This window comes from Calidris pugnax, unplaced genomic scaffold (assembly GCF_001431845.1).
Source record: "Calidris pugnax isolate Ruff unplaced genomic scaffold, ASM143184v1 scaffold38, whole genome shotgun sequence".
NCBI lineage: Eukaryota > Metazoa > Chordata > Aves > Charadriiformes > Scolopacidae > Calidris > Calidris pugnax.
Window position 1 is genome coordinate 8035108 of NW_015090995.1, and position 15827 is coordinate 8050934.

General features: G+C 42.1%; 1 protein-coding gene across 1 annotated transcript in view; it reads right to left on the reverse strand.

The window, feature by feature from the left end:
* Nucleotides 1-15827, reverse strand: part of NRK (Nik related kinase) — a 100387-nt gene that overhangs the window by 18000 nt on the left and 66560 nt on the right. The window contains exons 19-25 of the mRNA XM_014955170.1: nt 15177-15295; nt 9192-9285; nt 6509-6682; nt 5639-5768; nt 5115-5273; nt 3320-3463; nt 1931-2065 (exon numbers count right to left, since the gene is read on the reverse strand). Of these exons, the coding sequence (XP_014810656.1) occupies nt 1931-2065; nt 3320-3463; nt 5115-5273; nt 5639-5768; nt 6509-6682; nt 9192-9285; nt 15177-15295 (955 nt within the window). The remainder of the gene's footprint in view (nt 1-1930; nt 2066-3319; nt 3464-5114; nt 5274-5638; nt 5769-6508; nt 6683-9191; nt 9286-15176; nt 15296-15827) is intronic.

Consider the following 15827-nt stretch of genomic DNA (forward strand, 5'->3'; position numbering starts at 1 on the left):
GAAAAAAAATAAATAAATCTCACCAGTCAGAAAAAAAGGTCTTGACCCTGCAGATGAGCCAACCTGCTTTATTTTTTGTGTGCGAACACAGACCAACATTGCTGGTTGTTAACAAGCTACTTTTGGAGGAATGGTGGTTTTTGACTGAACAATTCCGTTACATTCTGTGGGATGAATCTCCATTTCAGTGTTTGTGGGTGGGGTTAAATCCCCACATACTAGTTAAATCCCACACACACTACATGTTTCTGAGATGAGGAAGCATTTAAGAGAGGAGCGATTTCTCTAAGTTGGTTAAGGTCATGTTGGGCCCATTGAGAATAAACGAAGAATCACGCATTGAAAATTAAGGCTTCTTTGTACATTGTGTTCTCAACTCTGCCAGAGACAAGCATTTGCTCTGGAAACAGAACACTAGGGTATCACATCCCAACGCATTCACCCTTCGTTTTATATTCAGTGTCTTCTTGGCAGGCATTTTTAAAAGATGCAGGTGTTACGCTACTGAAATAAGGTTTGTTTTCTGTAGGAGGAGGGCTCAATCAGCCCGTGCTGCTTACAGAAGGAGCAGTTGGCACTGACCAAACATATAGCAGAGGCATGAAGGGTGGGTAATGATGGACACTGGTCAGGAAAAACCCACTTAGGCAGAGAAAGACAAAAAAACCCCAAACTCCACCAAAATACAAAACAGTACATCCTTTTCCTCTTCTACCTGGATAAAAGGCTGTAAAACCAAAGGTCAAAATACAAGAAGATTTACCAAGAGAAAAACAACAGCAGCTGTTCTGTCAAAGAAGTAAGAGTGGCTTATAAACACAGAAGCTCCTACCAAATGTTTGCCTAATTTTAGGATAACTATTTTTTAAAAAAAAAACCAAACATACCAAACCCAAAGCAACTGAAGTGGAATACGTGGGTGCTTAGCTATAATCACAAAGAAAGGAGAAATGCACATCTGTTTCACATTCCTTCTTGGATTTAACCCTTGCCACTTTTTTGAAGCCGTGAGATACAAAGCAAAAAAAAAAAAAAAGGCAAGGTATTCATGAGAGCCAGCCACCTCACCATCTCCTGCACTCCTCTATATCATTTCTCTATTTGACTTTGAAAAAAACACCACTTTAATATACCACCTTTCACCAAAGCAAATTTACACTATACATCACACCCCCTCACACGGTTAAATGACAGGAACTACCACAGAATCGCCTAGGTTGGAAGGGACCTTTAAGATCATCTAGTCCAACCATAAAAACAAAAACAATATAAACAAAACAATAAAACAAAATAAAATAAAACAAAAAACAATATAAAATAAAATTTTGTGTAAAAAACCCCACAATACTGATGTTCATCTTCAAGAACGAACTGCTTGAAAGCGAAATAAAAACAAGATGGTTTTTCAACTATTACAGTACCATTTCCAGCATGTAAGTTTAAACAAAGGTATATTTAGGTTTTTTATGATCTAGAGACAGGGATGAGGTACCGCGCTTTCAATCTGATCTACCTATGGACACCATACAAATACGATTTACTAGCACTTGAGTCGTCCAGTTTCTGAGCAGTTACTCAGCACCAGGAGGGAAGCTGAATAACACAGAGGTGGAAAACATCAGTCTAATTAAAACCTTAAGTAAGCATAGAACTTCTAAACCACTGACGGAGCAACAGACCAGGGCTGTCACTCTCTTCTTCCAGCTGTCACAGAGAATATCCATAGCGTGACCCCGTAACTGCTGCAAGGAGAGATGCTACCTGGAATGACAGGGAGCAAAGCATCTGCCATGTAAAACAAGGTTTGAAAGATCTCGGAGATAATCAGCCCAATACAGTCCTGGAACAGAGCTGAAGAAAAATGCTGGTGTCACAAGATGCAAAAGAATGATCCAGCAGCTCCACAAGGAAAAAACCAAAAAGTCCTTACCAACTTTGTAGTGTACACAGCCTTCCAGGTCACCCACAGACACCCAGCCTTGTCGCTTCTCCACCTCTGGATCGTTGCGCAAAATTTTGTTTCTCAGCCATGATAAGTAATAGACCCTCAACTTATTCTTCTTCCCTAGGATTTGGGAGAGAAAAAAAAAATAAAAGACATAATGCTTTAACTCATTGAAGTTAAAACTCTGCCACACTTGGGAAGAGACTGTGTTTTGTGACCTTGAGTTGTGCCTCATCAAGGTGAGAGCAGAGTCCAGCAGCACAGAAGCAAAGCCCTGTGTGATGGTGACACTCAGGAAGGAACTGGAACAGGAGCAATCCGATGGCATTTGGTACATGAGCGCTTGCCTTGTGACTTAAGCTTCATGCAAGATTTTCACACCTGACTGAAATTCTTCCCTCAGGCCAAAGAATAGATCTCTCTAGACACATGTGTTACAAGAAACAATCACGCTATCTGGCATTTACTCTGTGGTATGAGGGAAGGAACACAGGTATGGCCTACAATGGCCATTTTGAATAAGTGACTCATTTAGTTCTAATTAACCGACAATCTTCATTACAAGTAGCAATTTTCTTTTGGGTGCCTTTCCAGGTGAGAATCACTTTGTCATCTTTCATCTCAGTCTTTCTGTTGCTTTAGTTTCTAAGCAGATATGTTCAACAGCAGTCTGGGATCACAGGTTAAGGTAAAAGAGAAGGACTCTGTCATGTAAGCAGCTGGACCTGGCAACATGGGACAAGCAGCTTCACCATCACCTACCGTGGTGAGTCTGGATTGGAAAGAAGGAGCTGCCATTCCTTGTTGGACCTACATCGCTGACCTTGCTATGTACCAAGCATCCTTTGAGGCCACCCTCATCCATGGGGAATAAGGGCCTCAGCATCTCACAGGGCAGAGTGCAACCTGTTTGTCAGCAGAGGCTGAAGACACTGCTCCATTTAATGTTCCTGATGCTTTCACAGTACAGAACACTCTCATGTTACTGCTCATACGTCTTGCTCTACACAGAATTAGATTATTTAATGATATTTTAATAGAATTGCACTTAGATAGATGCTCATTCATAACAGAAACAAGCAAACAGACCAACAAACTATAACTTGCTGAGAACCACTTCGTTTTAAGAATATGAAACACTTCATAGCTGCCATAAACCATTTTACACATTAACCAGGTAATGAGATATCCCAAAGCCTCTCTGAAATAAGAATATGTGTGTTAAAAATTCAAGAGAGTTTTTCTATTAACAAGAATAACTGTCATGTGGTTTTTCTATAAGAGAAATTCCTCAACCTAGTTTATAACCTAATTCTTCTTTTTAATTGCTTCCAACCCCAATGCAGGTCAGATACTTTTAGACACTGAACTAACCTGATATAGTAATTAGCACATTGAGTCCTTCCAGAACATCCATTTGCTGGAATCGCCTCCTTGTAATCAGTGAATAAACTCTTCCTTGCCCACTTCTGTCCAGAAGCCACAATCCATTCTCTGTTCCCACCAGTAAATTTACTCCTGTTGATAGATGGAAAAAAAATACTGCATAAATCACCTAATGATTCAGAGGCCACCAAGTGTTCATTGCTTTGAAAACTGATTCTTACTTAAGCCTCACTTAATGGTACCTGATCATTTCTCTGCTGCTCTGTCAATGACCTCCCAGAAAAACAAATAGAAAAAAAAGAGGGATCTCACTGTTAACAGTTTTTACCCAGCAGAAACTTACATGCCTGTGTAACCTGCAGAATGAGTCGTTCTGCTGAAGTCAATGTTGATTTAAAGAAAAAAGAAAATGCTTTGTGAACTTGAATTTCTTGGGTGACCTTGGAAAGTGTCTGTGAGCACTGCAAATGTCCCAGTCCAGCACCACTCCATAGCAACACAGGAGATCCAACTAAATGATCTAACGTTCTCTACCAATTAAAACATAAAAATCAAAATAAAAATCTCTCTTTCCCCAAATACAACACTCAAATCAAAGGAGGACCAAACTTGGGGGACGAAGGGCTGCTGTTAGGAGGAAGCAGAGTGTTTGTTTGAAAACAGCCTGTGTTTTGCAAGAATGCTTTCAAATACCAAATTAAAGGAGTGAATCCATCTGAAATCCAACTGCTTCCAAGGAAGCAAAGGCTCCAGTGGGTTGCTGACATCAGAGGATGTCAAAAATTGTGTTCGGCTAGCATGACCACTACATTTCCTAATCAGCAGGTCCTAAAGAAACAACATGAGGTGTCCTGCTGTAACAAGCAACCTCCTCTACTGGCAATGCTCTGATAAGTAACTGGTGCTCTTCAACCTCAACACACATTTAATTACAGACCTTGTCACACAGTTCTGTAATCAATTTAAAATCTTGGACTCCTACAAACATACACTACACAAAATCTGTGAAGCTGTAAACTGGAAATTACATTTCCTTTGGATAATGTTTCATGTACTTCATTCATTTTCCATTCCAGACTCAAGAAGTGAGGAGAAGTAAAACGCTGGGTGAGTCCCATAAAATATTTCTGTTATTCTGAAGTAGAAAGACGGCTAAAACAACTCAAGAGCTTAGCTGGTGTGAGAGTGGGAAAATGTCCACAGTTGAAAACCAGTCTGACTGCACTCATCTTGGTTTTACACCATGTGAAGTTGACTCTGTGAAAAAGGGTAATCCAGTGAGGTTCTGAGTAAGCACTGACAGCAGGAACTAAGGAAGCCAAGCTTTTGGAAAGACCTGACCTGCTTCAGATTCTTGGTATACCAAACACACGTGAGAGTAAAAGGCTTCAGGTCTGGATTATTTCTAGTGGGTCAGGGCTAAGTGTTATCAGCAGCACTTGTATGCAGCTAAGACAAGTAAATATCACGAGCCCCAAAAATAGTTACTAAACATTTACAACTTTTCACTCTTCCAAGGAGCACAGTTTCAATTTGGTGCTGGACCAAAACCTTTTCTGATTCTGATGCACAAAATCCTTCGCAAATGTAAGTCATCTGTTTGCCATCTTCTAGCAGGAAGGCAGTGTCAGGTGAGCGACACAGGTATCTGCTCGGCGATCTGCTCCAGGACTTTCTGGCAGGAGATGTGCAATACAACTGTGAAATCTCCCTGGCACATAGTGCCAGCCTCTCCTGCTGCTGCCTGCCCTCCATACAGGTGCCCAAGTACTTCTGAGCTTACCCCACAAAGCAGCACAAAGGACCTCTGAGTTGAATTTCTTCTTGTATTTACGAATTTCTGGACTGTCGCTCTGCGGGCGGATATTCGTTGGGTTGACGTTGACAACGGAGCCCTTCCTTGCATTCTCTCTCCTGACAGGCTCAGGTTTTGCACTAGATGCTAGAATGGAAGACATATGCAGTCATGGAAAATTGGAGTCTTTGGCTACATCTCACATTTGATGTGTTTACAGCAGAATGAAAGAAACCCCAGAGGGGTGAGAAAACACCTGGGAGCCACTCATCTAGAAAATTCCTCAAGCATTCCTGAGTAAGCTCCGTGGTAACACAGCAGCAGAGCAGAGCAAGCCACATCTGGAAGAAGGGTAGAACCAGTACACTAAAAATTCATAGCAACACAGAGTTTCAGTTTCTGGAGATGTTACTGACAGTTTCCATTTCCAAGCAAGATGTCCTTCCTACTACCCCCCGCCAAAAAATATAAACCAGGAGTGATATTTTATGAGAATGGTAAAGTATACTCACGAGAACTACAAGAAGGTCCTACTGGACTGGTGGGAGGGGTGATTGGCAGAAGTCTAGGATCTATGAATGAAGTAAATGATGTTGTAGACGATGTACTGCTCTTTGAAGGTGGGCTTTCAGTGCGTGGGCTCTGCAATGGAAAACAAGAGCTGCTTCAGGAAGATGATGAAAGGGGAGCAGACAGCACAGAGCAAGGCGGTGCCCGTGAGGTTCAGAAGAAATGGCATCTGTCATACTTAGACGTGATGAACAGTTTTAAAGCAGTAAATAGATGGTATAAATTCAGTGACAGGCGGCCTGAGCAGGGAGTTGCGTTGGGAAGCTTAGCCAGGCATCTCCACACGCTGCACTAAAATAATCAGTCCCCATAAGAAGATAGTGCTGATCACTCCCCGCTGTCTCATCTGCAACAGGGCATTGCTCAATTCTCTTTGCAGCAAGAAGGGTGCTGTTGCTCTGAATAAGGCAGTTTAGGACGTGACCCCTGAGAGAGCTGTTCTCTGCCTCCAGTGACTCGCTGCCCTGATCCTGTGCACCTGACACTTGGGTGGAAGCAGGCCAGGGACAATGAGCAGAGCGCTGACTGCTGACACGGCAGGTAAAGGACCAGAGCTCTTCTAGCTTGTGTAAAAGGCAGGGGAAAAAAGGAAAGAAAGAAAAGGGAGCACAGAGAGAGATGGGGGCTAACAAATGGAACAATAAAATCTGCTAGGGAGCTCAGGATTTCTTATCTGTCCCCTAGATAAAACTTTTAAAGAAAAGAAGGGATGTGGTGCAAAATCTCATCATAAAAAGAGACAGGACAAATGAAGTTAAAAGGCTTGAGGAAAACAATGGTACAACTCGTTCAATCTGTACTTTATCTCATACCTTACTCAGAGGTTTGTTCTGAGGTTCCTGGCTTGTCAGTGGCACTTTTGGTGGGTTCACAGAGGAGTCTGAAATTTGGCTTTGCTGTAGGAGGTCTGGCAGGAGATAGTTCTGGTTGTTTATGCTCCAGAGGCCTTCTTGGGTGCCAGAAATTTGTTTCCCTAGAATCTGATCCTGCACATAAGAACATACAGTTAAACTCCACATTTAGCATACTTCCAATGCACTATGCGACTCCTGTTAATTAGGACAATAATTAATAAGCATATGGGGAGGGGTGCTCTGTGTGATGCATCATGCAAAGACAAACCCTATGGAAAGATTAAAATCAAAAGTTAAATACAAAAGTGCACGGCAAACACCTAAGACATCAATACCAGCTTAAACCCCTGAAGTGCTCCACAAACAGTCCTCATCTATGTTACTTCAAGCCACAGATTACAAAGCAACTTCATCCTCAGAGACACTTGAGACAGAATCAGGTGACTTGTCCTAATGTTACAAATCTGACCTCTATCTACCACAGTCAGAAGCAGTCACTTCTTGCAGGTTCTAGGCCTGCATTTACTTCCAAGTCCTTTACCATTCATTTCTTTGCAATTTTCCATTCACTGAATTAGGAAATCATATTCTCAAATGCTGACATTCAGCTGGATCTGGCACCAGCATTTCCAGTATAAAGATGCTTGGTGCTGCAGACCTCCTTACAGGTCCCACCAGCTTCAAGGAAATACTTGTAAACTACGTAAGGTGTGAGGCACCACACAAGCTCGCTCCCCGACGGCACAAAATACAGTCAGAGGTCAGTTTCTGGGAATAGATGGCTAGAAGCTTTGAGAGGAAGAAAGATGGGATGTTCCAAGCAAGTGGTATCCCAGATGGGGAGAGCAATGCAGAGGAACCTATTCCTGTCCTTGATCAGTCAGGGTACTCAAACACCATTGGTGCTGGAATGTAGAGAGTGACAGGAGCCAAGTGCTACACTAGAAAATTCCTCCTGAATTACACCGAGGGGAAAGGCACCACCAAACTCAAACAGCTCCTGGCTGCTTGAATTCAAGGCGAGTCTGTACATTGTACTGACTTTGATAAACAACCTACTGAAATCAGATCAGCTTTTTTTGAGTGCTGGCCAAAATATGAAAAAAAACCCAAGTAGATAATTCTAAATTAAAGGCATTTGCGTTTTAAAAGCCAAGTAATTAACTAGAAAACAAGTTGATGCTCTAAGTACTTTACATTTTAATTAAGACCTAAAAAAACTAACCCAAACCATACGTGTCAGTATTTGAGATGAAGGAATCAAGCCAGAATGGGCCTTTTTTGTTCCGTTTTGAGTCAGATTCAGCTGAACTGAACCAAAACCCCCATTTGAGGGGTTTGATTTGGGGAATGGTTTGGGCAGTCTGGTATACCCTAACCACTTCAAACCAGTTCATGCTGATGGGGCAGGGGAAGGGGAGGTTGGAAGAAGCTGTAGAGACTCATGATGGCTGTGGTTGGTGTAAGAGAGGTGGGAGGAACAGACAGGATTCTCCATAAGGAGGGGGGAGAAGACTAGAAGGCATCACAGAGAATTGTGCGGAGAAGTGGCAGTCATCTGTTCATTCTCACTCCCCCATTGTTGTCCCCAAACCCACCAGATAATGTGACCTTGACTCTTCTCCATCTTTCCTCATCAGACTGAAGTCTGAGCCTCAAAGACCCCATACTTCTCCTTTCTCTCAAGCTGCCCATTTCCAATGCCCAGGTATCAGGAGAAAGGGAAAACACTGGGCTGGTTTTTCCACAAGAAAAATACTGGGTTTTACCCGTTTATAATTGCTTCTCCGAAGCTGGGTCTTTTCTCCTCAAGGATGGTGGGACAAAGACAAAATGGGGCTCCTTCCCCAGTCAGAAAGGATGCTATTCTGGAACTCCTTTTTCTTCCTAGCCCTGCCACAGCTCACACAAACAGCTCTGGGAAAAACACCAGTTTCACAGCAATATATTCTCCCTATCTGTGAAACAAAAGTACACTCAGTAATACGTGGAAGTGCTCTGACGCTGAGTGCATGGCTTATTACCGGAATTTTTTTTGGTTTTGACCACAAAGAACATTGTTCTGCTTTGTCTGTCTTCATCTTTTCTGCACTAATATTTATCACAGGGGAAAATCCACACAACTTGAAGTCTCTACTAGAAACAACAGCTGCGAAGGAAGCACAACATGACGTATGAGAAGACGTGTTTTTGCTAAGTCGGTAAGGAGAAACGAAGTGTTTTTCCCCTCTTCTGCTAACATTTTAAGTAGTAAGAAGTAGTTCTCTTCAAATTGGAATAAAAAAAGGTCAAGATTTTTTTAAAACAGCAACAACACAGACCAACAATAAACCAGAGCACTGCTTTTTTGCAACCTGCCCAGTGCCTTCAAGAAATACGTTGACATCAGAGACTGCTACCAGGTCAATAACAAGGACAAATAAAGAAGCACAATTTCATACCTAAATGTAAGCACTTTTACAGGAAGCACAAAACCTGAGACTATGCATTTTTTCAAGGCTTATAGCTATAATTTGCCATGACAGAGCAGGACTTCACAGTGAAAATGCTGCTGAGAAGAAATGGATATAGTGTTTATCATGCACATTAACAATCTGACTGCCCCCCACTGTACCCACCCCCTTACAAATGGCCAAATTACCTTCTGTTCTGCGACGGTGCTTTGGGGTTTCAGTTCAATTCCATCTGGTACTCTTGTCCTTGAGAAATCTGCCACTCGGCTGCTTAGCAGTTGCCTGGTAACAAACTCCAATTAATGAACAGAACTACTTCAGGGGGAAAAAAGAGCCCAAAAAACAAAAAGCAAAAAACCACAAATATACATGTTCAAAAGTGAGCATAATTAACATTTGCTAGTTACACTTAAAGGTTCTTGTACAAAAGCAAGCTGATTAGTCTGTGGATGTGCCTGAACAGACTCGAGCCTGAGGACCACTCACACACCGCAGGAAGCTCTCCCCACCTCAATGGAGAGCATCCCTTCATCTCCCTGCATTCCACCCATCATTTTTCACACACTGCATAGCTCAGGCAAGTGAGAGCTGGTGGCTCAAGCTGTCATTTGAGAAGTGCCTACTTCAAAACTTCCCGTGTCCCATCACACGACCCAGTGGTGTGCAATTACAAGCCACCCTACTCTCCAGAGAAAGAGCATCAGCTGCGCTTGCAAGTGGAGAGCTGCTGCTCCGCTATCTGCTGGTATCAGGGACCTTTCTGCCAGCACCTACTGGGACAGGCTAACTGGAATTTTGTACTGTGAATCAGTCCCTGAAACAAAGACATCCTCACCTTATGTACACAGAAACAAAGAAAATGTTGCCCAGTGCACAGAGAGACAGAAGAGCGTAAGGGCAGCTGCACTGGCTGGGGCCAAAAGCCCACCTAGCCCAGTATCCTGTCTCCAGCAGTGACCAAAAGCAGATAGCTAAAGCAAGAGTAAGAAAAGGCAAGTACCTGTTGTGACATACCCCAGCATACTATTGCTTCCTTCACAACCAGTGGTATCTTTGCATTTTAAACATTTTCACCCAAGTGGAACTGCCTCAAACTTCTGTCAGTGAGGCTCTGGCCCCATTTCTGCGCATATCCCCCCCACATTATTTATTTCTATTTATTACGGCAATCCATTTAAGCCTATTACATTTCTGACTCCTTTCCAATAGTTATAAAACCGATTGGTTCAGGTTGCTGGTGCAGAGGGCTCTAGAGCCCCGTGCCACACCTGGTAAGAGAGTGTAAAGGTTTGTTTTTAAAATGTCACCCAATTCGATAACAAAGAAGGTTTGGTGAGAGAGCTACTGACATAAGATGGCTGTGAAGAAGTAGGGTTTGGGTCCATCCCCCCGCTTTTATGGGAGGTGTACATATTTGCATACTAAACTTAGAAGGAATGGCAAGATATGGAGTAGCAAGGATCTGTCCTTACCAGAAAAGCAAGCAGCAGCTGATCTTAAATGACGTCAACCTTCTACTTACTAGGGGGAGAAAGTAATTCATAGCCAAGCACACACCTGCACCCACCTTTCTTCAAGTTTTGGTAGGGAACAGCATATAAAGAGCAGAGAGAGGAAACTGAACGATACAAAATGAGCCCCCGGAAAGTCAGTGTTTAAGGGGATTGTGAATGCTGCAGGCATCAGAGGAGGAAGCAGTCTCGGTAGAGTAGGAGAAATTAGCATCAATGGAATAGATATGCTATACAAGCAGATAAGATTCTGGATCACGTACACCGACATCCTTTCCTTAAAACAAAAACCTCGTGCGTGTGAGAAAGAATTCTGGTTCATCTCACTGAAAAGAAAAACAAGGCCAAAAAGTTGTTTTACTGGTGAAAGACAGCTGCCTTTAGTCCTGGCTTCCTCAGAAATGAGCCTTCTCAGGGTGGTTAACAGGATTCATCCAAGAGAACACGAAGCTCTTTCTCTTGCATACGTGCATGTCCCAAGTCTAGTCCTACAGGGCACCTCCCTGAAAGCTGGAGCATGGACATCAAAAGCTGTTCCACAGCCCAGGCAAGAACAAGAAAACACAGATTGTTTTCAATAGCCATCTAAAACTTGGCCAAAGGTGTGTCAGTCAAAGCCCACACAGAAACACTCCTACAGCAAGGGGCTTCAGATCCTGCATTCACATGCTTTAGATCGCAAGAAAAACAAACCCCTTCACTTTATCCAGAATATGCAAAGTTTCAATGCTGGTTGCTGCTTTCACTTTACTCACTGTCCTTTTTGCTACTTCTTGGTATTACTCAGGATATATTTCCCAAAGTATCTATCTTTTAACATAGATGATGTTCAGTTGAGGTGAAGGGACTTTGTTAACAGACAAGGTTATTCTTTTGATTTCACAGGAGTTCTTGCGGTGGCTGTGTGCACAGGAGGCAAAACTGACAGGGAGCATCCTCCTAATTCCACTTCTCTAGAGGGCTGGTGGATCTCACACACAGAGGAGATGCAACACATGCAGATTTCCAAAGGCAGTGATATCACTCCTTCAAATCATTACAGCATGCAAGGATCACAGCAATCTAACACTTACACAGCAAAGTCATTGCTACAGGGCAAATCCATATTTTTATGTAGAGTCTTTCTGAGGTCTAGGATGAATTCTATGACCTAGAGTGAATAAAACTTTTTTACAGATCAGAATAAGGTGGTTTGGAAGAGGAGCAGTAAGAAAGTAAAGGCATTACAGCAAAAAGACAGCTCTTTCAGGTGCACTGAACAAGCTACAAGATTTTTAACATTCTCCCTTCTCATCCCTCAGCTTTGAAAATGAACTTCAGAAATGCAAATCAGGAGCATATGCAGGTGCAAAAACTCTACCTTCTTCAGAGCAGCACAGGGGAAAGGACTGGTACCAGGCCAAGGCGATAGCTTGCCAACAGCGCTACAAATCTGTGCATCTCTTCCTGAAGACTGACAAAACTGCATGTGCAATTATGTCAGGAGAGCAAGAGCCCCATCCTAGAGAGCTCTGTGGCCCTGACATGCACTTCAAAGAAAATCCTGGAACTTGAATTAAACTCTCTTAGAGTTTCTTTGCAAGAAAATTAGAATTTCATTCATCAATACTAAAAAATAATTCTGTTTGCTGTTCCAAACAACAGGACTGGGCAACTGATCCTTCAACTCTCTTTCACTTGGACTAGTGAGCTATTCACGCTCCATTATCTCTCAGCAGAATACACATTTTGCATGACAGGTAACACACCACAAGATGTCAGTCACAAAATCAATACCAGAAACTGGAAAGCTGGAGAGAAACAGTTCAGGTGAGATCAGCTTGGTACAAGCCACAGCATCATCTGGTAACCACAGCAATTGTGCAAAATAGCAATATTAAAAATACAGCAAATTTTACAAAAAAAAAAAAAAAAAAAAAAGGTGTACAGTTTTCTTTCCCTCTCCTTTTTCCTTTAAAAAATTCCATTTTGGCATAGATCAACATCAAGTAATCTATATAAAAGCACTGTATACCCTACCCCCTCTTTATAAATAGCTCTGGTGAAGGAATCAGCTTTTCAGTGGTAATTATTTCTCCTGGAGTGAACAGACTGCCTGAATACAAGGGTCATGTTTGCCTCATTTTTTTCGCTATAGCCTGTATTTAGCATGAAGGTGTACAGTTTTCTTTCCCTCTCCTTTTTCCTTTAAAAAATTCCATTTTGGCATAGATCAACATCAAGTAATCTATATAAAAGCACTGTATATTGATATTGAATTAAAACAAGACATTCGTCATTGTCCCAGGGCAGCAAGTCATTAAAGCTTATTACACTGCATACATCTGATGGAGCAAACATTTACCCCCGGGAGTTCATTATAGTGCGATTAAACTGCTTAATTGCAACTGACATAAATGACTGATAGTAACTTCAGAGGGAAGGTAGTATTTAGGTATGCCAACTTTTTCCAGATATTTAGAAGTATGTATAAAAAAGGAAGAAAATAATAACTAAAAAAAAAATAATAATCAAGCCAACCTTGTTTGGTTCGTGTCATCTTCATCACTCTAAAAAAATAAATAAATAATCAAACCAACCTTGTTTGGTTCGTGTCATCTTCATCACTGCTGCCACCTTCATCACTTGATGAGGAATATTCTGCTGCTTTTAAGAATGAGTTGGCACCTTCCCTCCCCTTGGCAAAGGAGCCTGGATTCTGAGTAAAGAAAACTCAGTCAATTTTTTTTTCTCATGAAAGAACCCATCGCTAAACAGCATGTGCAGTGTTTTACCCTCCCAGCAAATATAGTTATTGTCACTTCCACACCAAAAAAGCTTTATTAGAAAGTTGATGCTTTTGTTGGTCCATCACAAGTGGGTATTTCACACAGGAAAGTGAACTAAGCCAAAATACCTGATGGTCCTTTAAGTTGAAAGGTGACTAACTTTAGTCAGTATGTTATTTTGAATCTTAAACATTCGTGGTTCAGTCTTTGCACGTTGTGTGAGTATAGAAGTACTTCCTTTTTCCATAAGAGAAGGTGTGCTCTGCACCAGGGCTGAAGGATTACACCGACCTGAGTTTTGTTCTATCCCTGGACTGCCCCGTGGGGCTGTGCCTGAGCACTGGCTGTGCCAGCACAGCCCGGGCATGGAGCTCCTTTGGGCTGGGAAGGGCATACCAACACAGCCATGGCTCACACCCAGAGGGCAGTCAGACACTCCAATCCTACAGGAGTTCATATGTAGGCCTCCCATGTTACTGGCATCAGCCTAAACACAGTTCCTTCTTCAAACCCCTGGGTTGCATGACAAGTGATCAATGACTTCTTGAAATATTAAAGACACATCTTCCTTTCTAAAGGTTTATGATCAGGCAGGTTCAGGAAAACTGAACTCTCAGATGATGACCTGAGCTGGACACAAGTCAGACCTGGACCAAAAGCTGATGAGACACATTAGTGCAGCAGTAAGCCCGAGCCAGCCCCACACAGCCTCTCAGACTCGTTAACCAGCAAACTCAAGCACCAGCAGAGAAGCTGTCTGCACACCCTCAGTGAAAACTGTGAACAAATCACAAGTATCAGTGGATTTAAAAGAACCTACTGCAACCTGGCCTGGCTGAGAAACTTTTTCAGACTTCTTATGCAGCTGGAAGTGGTTCTGGGACAAAGCGTTCTCTGCCTTGGCTGGCCCTGGATTCCCTGGGAAGGAAAAAAGAAAAAAAAGTTTGTTTTTTTAAATGCATGTGCAGAGACCAGGAAGACAAGCACATAAAATTACACCCAAAGCAGATTCCAGCTTCTGCTGAAAAATGTCTTTTTTCTCTTTGTTGCAAAGGGAAATCTTTCTGGTTTTTTTTCAATGTCTCTGGATACCACAACGTTATGTATTTAAATCAATACTGTGCCATTTAATGCTGCAAGAGTAAGCCAAGCAGACCAAACCTCAGCAACACACTCCCACTGCGCACCAGCAACAGGTAACACACCACAAGATGTCAGTCACAAAATCAATACCAGAAACTGGAAAGCTGGAGAGAAACAGTTCAGGTGAGATCAGCTTGGTACAAGCCACAGCATCATCTGGTAACCACAGCAATTGTGCAAAATAGCAATATTAAAAATACAGCAAATTTTAAAAAAAAAAAAAAAAAAAAAAAAGTTCTGCTTACCCTACCCCCTCTTTATAAATAGCTCTGGTGAAGGAATCAGCTTTTCAGTGGTAATTATTTCTCCTGGAGTGAACAGACTGCCTGAATACAAGGGTCATGTTTGCCTCATTTTTTTCGCTATAGCCTGTATTTAGCATGAAAGTATACAGTTTTCTTTCCCTCTCTTTTTTCCTTTAAAAAATTCCATTTTAGCATAGATTAACATCAAGTAATCTATATAAAAGCACTGTATATTGATATTGAATTAAAACAAGACATTCGTCATTGTCCCAGGGCAGCAAGTCATTAAAGCTTATTACACTGCATACATCTGATGGAGCAAACATTTACCCCCGGGAGTTCATTATAGTGCGATTAAACTGCTTAATTGCAACTGACATAAATGACTGATAGTAACTTCAGAGGGAAGGTAGTATTTAGGTATGCCAACTTTTTCCAGATATTTAGAAGTATGTATAAAAAAGGAAGAAAATAATAACTAAAAAAAAAATAATAATCAAGCCAACCTTGTTTGGTTCGTGTCATCTTCATCACTGCTGCCACCTTCATCACTTGATGAGGAATATTCTGCTGCTTTTAAGAATGAGTTGGCACCTTCCCTCCCCTTGGCAAAGGAGCCTGGATTCTGAGTAAAGAAAACTCAGTCAATTTTTTTTTCTCATGAAAGAACCCATCGCTAAACAGCATGTGCAGTGTTTTACCCTCCCAGCAAATATAGTTATTGTCACTTCCACACCAAAAAAGCTTTATTAGAAAGTTGATGCTTTTGTTGGTCCATCACAAGTGGGTATTTCACACAGGAAAGTGAACTAAGCCAAAATACCTGATGGTCCTTTAAGTTGAAAGGTGACTAACTTTAGTCAGTATGTTATTTTGAATCTTAAACATTCGTGGTTCAGTCTTTGCACGTTGTGTGAGTATAGAAGTACTTCCTTTTTCCATAAGAGAAGGTGTGCTCTGCACCAGGGCTGAAGGATTACACCGACCTGAGTTTTGTTCTATCCCTGGACTGCCCCGTGGGGCTGTGCCTGAGCACTGGCTGTGCCAGCACAGCCCGGGCATGGAGCTCCTTTGGGCTGGGAAGGGCATACCAACACAGCCATGGCTCACACCCAGAGGGCAGTCAGACACTCCAATCCTACAGGAGTTCATATGTA